Source organism: Frankliniella occidentalis, unplaced genomic scaffold (genome assembly GCF_000697945.3).
Source record: "Frankliniella occidentalis isolate FOCC.00 unplaced genomic scaffold, Focc_3.1 Scaffold6, whole genome shotgun sequence".
Lineage (NCBI taxonomy): Eukaryota > Metazoa > Arthropoda > Insecta > Thysanoptera > Thripidae > Frankliniella > Frankliniella occidentalis.
The window spans coordinates 2,845,397-2,847,443 of record NW_026267136.1 but is presented as its reverse complement, the minus strand read 5'-3'; the positions used below and the strand labels follow the sequence as shown (position 1 = coordinate 2,847,443).

At 52.8% G+C, this 2,047-nt stretch overlaps 1 protein-coding gene across 4 annotated transcripts in view; it reads right to left on the bottom strand.

Moving 5' to 3' along the window:
- Positions 1 to 2,047, bottom strand: part of LOC113207744 (visual system homeobox 2-like) — an 82,456-nt gene that overhangs the window by 32,737 nt on the left and 47,672 nt on the right. For 2 of the 4 annotated variants that reach the window (XM_052271988.1, XM_026424421.2), the window contains exons 3-4: positions 1,846 to 1,954; positions 1,457 to 1,580 (exon numbers count right to left, since the gene is read on the bottom strand). In XM_052271988.1, coding sequence (XP_052127948.1) covers positions 1,457 to 1,580; positions 1,846 to 1,954 — 233 coding nt within the window. Of the gene's footprint in view, positions 1 to 1,456; positions 1,585 to 1,845; positions 1,955 to 2,047 lie in introns of all 4 variants that reach the window. The other 2 variants (XM_052271976.1, XM_052271981.1) reach the window with 1 other exon arrangement.

Below are 2,047 nucleotides of genomic sequence, written 5' to 3'. Positions count from 1 at the left end.
CACACAGCGCTCAAACAGCCTCCGAAAAGCAGCGCAGAGCGGCGCGAAGCGTGTGTGCACCTTTCAAAATGCACGCGTGGATGCAAAATGCATGATGAAAAGGGGTGGTATAAGTGCAACAAAGAGCAAGAAGAGTATAAGAGAGAGAGATGAGCCCATAGTACAGTATACAATGTGCGACATGGAATGTGAGACGACACGACGTAGTAGCGGCGCAGAGGGAAAATAAAGCGAGAGAGAGGGAGGGAAGGGCTTAACGATATACTGGAGCGTCAACAGCGGGGCGACAAAGAGTAATGCATAAAGGCGAAAATTACCCGAACAGCCCTCGAGCCGTAGTACAATAGGGGCCTAAGTCTCAGCGGGGGGCGGGGAGGTGGGTCATTAGTGTGCAGAGGCCTGAGGAAGGCAGCGGGCCAATGAGGGGCTGCTAATAGGCTATCGATCGCAAAGGGGCGTAAGTACCGCCGACATGCGGACGCGCTACGGAAGAAAAGACCGACGGAAAAACATGTGGACGCAATCAATGGTATATGATTGCAAAACACATGTATCTCGTGGTAAAATCATAAGTTGGTCTTGTCCAGGTCTTGTCGTTTATTGTTGCTGTTTCTTTCAAGCAAATGAGGCGCATTGTTCTGTGGAGACTTCGATGCTCGGCTGTTAAAAACAAGTGAAAGAACTTGAGAATATCACCCAAAATTTTGCCAATTAAATCTATGCACTTTGTTAAACCTTCACGGTGAGGACCTGACCTCCGCATTTTCTCCTGACGTATCAATTTGATAAAATGGGCTCATATATTAAAAAAATGTACAACGGTAGTACATGGGGGAGATAAAAATGTACTCGTTGAAAACTTCTACACAAGAAGAATGGCAGCAGCGTGGCCGCAAAAGCGAGACGACGACGAAGGGGGAGAATAAAAAGAAAATAGACGAAACCCTTTTCTTTTGCCCGCAACACTACTTTCACGTGCGGTAGCAGTGGTAGTAGTAGTGCTGCAGCCTCTTTGTCGTGCGGTAGTGCGGTGACGCGTGAGGTAAGCGGGCGCCTGCGTCGGGGCGGGGCGGGGCTGGGAGGGCCCATGTGCTAGGGGCCTTGCGTGGCGCGAGGGGGAGAGGGGGTGCGTACGAGGGGGAGAGAGCAGCGCCAGCCAATCACTCTAGTTCTAGAGCAGCAGCTCTACAACAGTTCCACCCGCCCCACGCTCCGCGCCCCGCACCGTCCCGCCATGGCCACGACAGTGCGACGTTGCCGCGCTCTCCCCTCTCGCCGGGCTGCAACGCCGCGCGCGGAGCCGCCAAAAAGTCATCATTGCGTGTTGTATTTTCCACCATGTTCCTCTCTGCTCCGCATGAGGCAATGAGGCGTGGTGTGCGAAAAAATGAAAGGAGGAGGGGTAGAAAAGGGCGGTCGTGACTTGGAAGTGTGCTTGTTGTGCGCGGTGGCTTACCTGTATCCTGTCCTCGGGTAGGTCGGTCTTGAGCGAGAGTAGCTCCCGGGCGTACACGTCCGGGTAGTGGGCCTCTTTAAACGCCTTCTCCAGCTCCTCGAGCTGGAAGCTGGTGAAGATTGTCCTGCAGTTGGGCGGAAAGACAAGCAAACGATATTGCACCAACTCGGGCTGAGGCCCCTGTCCCCCGCGCAAGGTGGGGGAACTCCGGGGGTAAAAGATATTCACTAAACTAATTTAAATTTTATTCTTATCGAGTCGCTACCGATTGATGTATCGACACCAGTATTTGTGAGTATTTGCGATAGCTGCGCGGGTTAAATTACGTCCGACGGTCAGACTTCTTTCCCGAATGTCTTTGGGGATGCAGATCTGTGGTGATGTCTCACCTATGCCTCCGCTTCTTCTTCTTCGTCTTGCCGCCCGCGGCCGCACTGCCGTAGCCACTGAGGTTCTCGGCTGTGTAATCCTTGTTGGGGTTGTCCAGGTGACTTAAGCCTGCCGAAGAAAAAAAGAACAGAGTCGAGAATAGAATTATGAAAAATAACACGCGGCGCACGCCAGATGTCTTTGCTGTCCCTCCTGCCTCCC